Source organism: Cynara cardunculus, assembly GCF_001531365.2.
Source record: "Cynara cardunculus var. scolymus isolate 2C chromosome LG 15, CcrdV1, whole genome shotgun sequence".
Classification (NCBI taxonomy): domain Eukaryota; kingdom Viridiplantae; phylum Streptophyta; class Magnoliopsida; order Asterales; family Asteraceae; genus Cynara; species Cynara cardunculus.
This window is the reverse complement of record NC_037542.1, coordinates 1,201,941-1,204,906: the sequence shown is the minus strand read 5'-3', so window position 1 is coordinate 1,204,906 and position 2,966 is coordinate 1,201,941. Positions and strand designations below refer to the sequence as shown.

General features: G+C 32.3%; 1 protein-coding gene across 1 annotated transcript; it reads left to right on the top strand.

Annotated features, from left to right (window-relative positions):
* Positions 1 to 1,754: 1,754 nt before the first annotated feature.
* Positions 1,755 to 2,579, top strand: LOC112527808 (root allergen protein-like). The gene is made up of 2 exons (XM_025138618.1): positions 1,755 to 2,013; positions 2,126 to 2,579. The coding sequence occupies exons 1-2, from the start codon at positions 1,833 to 1,835 to the stop codon at positions 2,416 to 2,418; spliced, it is 474 nt and encodes a 157-aa protein (XP_024994386.1). The 5' UTR covers positions 1,755 to 1,832; the 3' UTR covers positions 2,419 to 2,579.
* Positions 2,580 to 2,966: the final 387 nt, after the last annotated feature.

Sequence of the window (2,966 nt, the reverse complement as noted above, 5' to 3'; positions counted from 1 at the left end):
AACCTCAATCTGAATGCTAACAGAAGTCATGATTTACAAGTCACAAAGAGAATATGTAAGAGAAGGTTGGTTATGTTGGATGAAATGTGAATAAACTTGATAGCTATTTATAGGCCAATATGGAGTTGCCAAGAAACCCATCAACTTTGACCCTTAGATGTATATTATTATCATTATATACAACAAAATATTTTAAGGATGATACAACGTGATTTCAATTGGTTGGTGGAATGGTTTTTGTAAAWTAAATTTAATATTTAATCTTCAAAAAATATACAAACATTTAAATTGAAAATAAAATGGTATTTTAAAATATTAAGTGAACCGGAAKATCTTGATACGTGTATATTGGAGTTCTAGAAGATCTTTCATTTTACACTTTCACCCCCTATTCTTGGAAAAAATAGATTCGGTTTGGATCCTAAACTATACCGTTTTTAACAAAATGCATTCCAAATTTACATCTATTTCGCATTTATCCTTGCCATTTGCAAACTTGCTCGTTTTCGTTTCTACAACTAACGACTGTTAAGTTTTTCTATAAACTCCTGTTGGGTGAGGGTATTTTTGTCATTTTATATTTTAATACTAATTTAGTTCTTTTTTCACTATGGACTACACATACTCGTCTATCTCGTCTTCTCTTGTCTTGTCCCATCTCGTCTCATCTGTGTACCAAATGCACGCCACGTATCATAGCCACCCTCACAGTATTTCCACTTCATCGCACTCCCCTCCTCCATTCGGTCGTCCTTTGCATTTTGTAGGATCAAAAATATGGACGTCCTAACTAAAAGCGTTACAAACGTTTTTAAGACAAAATTGAGCAACCTAAATTTTTTAAGACTTTGAATCAAACTCAAACGTCCTATAAAATGTTTTATGTAACCCTAGAAGCATCATAATAGAGTGTAAAATTGACACGTATGAGCGTCCTAAGAAATGATTTTATAGAACAAAACTCAATGTCGCAAAAAGACTTACGTTAGTACCAAAATATGTGTGTAATAAGTTATAAAATAATAAAACAAATTCAAGGGTCCTATAAAATGTATTATGTAACACTAAAGCATCCTAATAGAGCATAAAATAGGACACTTTATGTGGTCCTAAAATATGTTTTCCTACTAATATATAAAGAAGCACATATAGGCGTCCTAAAAATGTTTTTATAGGACGAAATTCAATGTCCCAAATATACTTATATCAGTACAAGAATATGTGTCGTAATAAGTTCTATAATTATAAAACAAATTCAAAGGTCCTACAAAAATGTATTATGTAACATTAAAGCGACAAAAAAAAAGCAATTATTAAAGATCAGGAGCAAAAATAGTTATAAACAACAAACCACAGAGAGAGAAAAAATTGTAGTTTACTTTATTAATCATATTAAATTATTGGTTTATGTAAATTAGAGTTTTCATTTGGTTAAATCCATGTATATACAAAGAGAGATATTTATGATCATGTGATAGGAATAATTTTTGGTGAGATTATAAGTCACACACAATACCTGTGAAGGTTAAAAAACCCAAACATTCATATCAAAAACATTGTAAATATTACCTTCATAATATTTTATTGTAAAGTTTTAAAATAGATTGGTTTCACGTAATCCAAAACCTATATATATATATATATAGTTGCAATAAATTCATGTTAAATTTATGCGAAGGAGCGAAGGGTCAAAGTTGATGGCTGCCTTTCCATGTGGGTTGGCCTATAAATACCACCAAGTCTATTCACAATTCATTACAACAAAATCATCCACTCCTTTACTGAACAAGATCCTCCTTTTTCTTCTATATTTCCTTTGTGATTAGTAAATCATGACTTCCGCTAGTATTGAAATTGAGATTCCTTCTTCATATCCCGCCGATAAGGTTTTTAAAGTATTCAGCGATTTTGATAATATTGCGCCTAAAGTCAACCCTGATGTCTTTAAGTCCATCGAGACAATCGAAGGCAATGGAGATGTCGGAACCAAGAAGATCTTCACATTCGGTGATGGTAAGAAATTCATTCATTCTCATCCAAATTGTTAGATGACTTTTAATTGATGCTTTTTAATTCATTACTGCTTGTTTATGCTTTGTTTCTGAACATAAATTACCTACTGCAGCCGTCCCATTCACAAGTGGAAAATATAAGGTTGATGCCATTGACACGAGCAACTTTAGCTATAGCTACTCCTTTTTTGACGGTGACTGCTTGATGGGCATATTGGACTCTATCACTCATCATATTAAGGTTGTACCTTGTGATGGAGGAAGCAAATTCAAGCAAACAGTCATTTATAACTGCAAAGGCAGCGATAAGCCATCTGAAGAGATTCTAAAGGCTGAAAAGGAAATATATGAGAAAACCTACAAGGCTATCGAGGCTTATGGTGCTGCCCATCCCGAATCTTATTGAGTTATCTTCATCAACATGTTTTCTTATGGATTCAAATCCTTTTCATCTTCGTTAGTGTGTTTTTGTGCTACTTTCTTTGTTATCTTTTGAAATAATGGACAATGATCCAATTTATAGTGTATCATGTTTGGATTTGATATAATAAAAACAGTTTTCTCTAATTTATGACATGCTTATTTTCTTGTCCAAATTTTTGTGTGCCTTAGGCATCCGATACCAAATATATAAAGTTTATAGAAAATGATACCACGAGTGTGAAATCGGGGTTAAATATCTCGAATAACTACTCGTTACTTTTTTCAAATTTCAAAGAACTTTTGTACGATTTTTCGTATACGGGAAAGTGAGTAAATATTTAACTATTTAAGGTTTTAGTTTTTAATTTTTTTATGGTGCATTGTAGTGCAAGTCAAGTCTTTTAGAGTGGAGCCATGGGGGCTAACGCACTGGCGAACCCAAGCTTTGACACAATAACGAATTATTTAGAACCATGCCGATTTTTTGTGTATTAATGTCTCTGGTTCACGCATGAGCATCTTACGAACTGA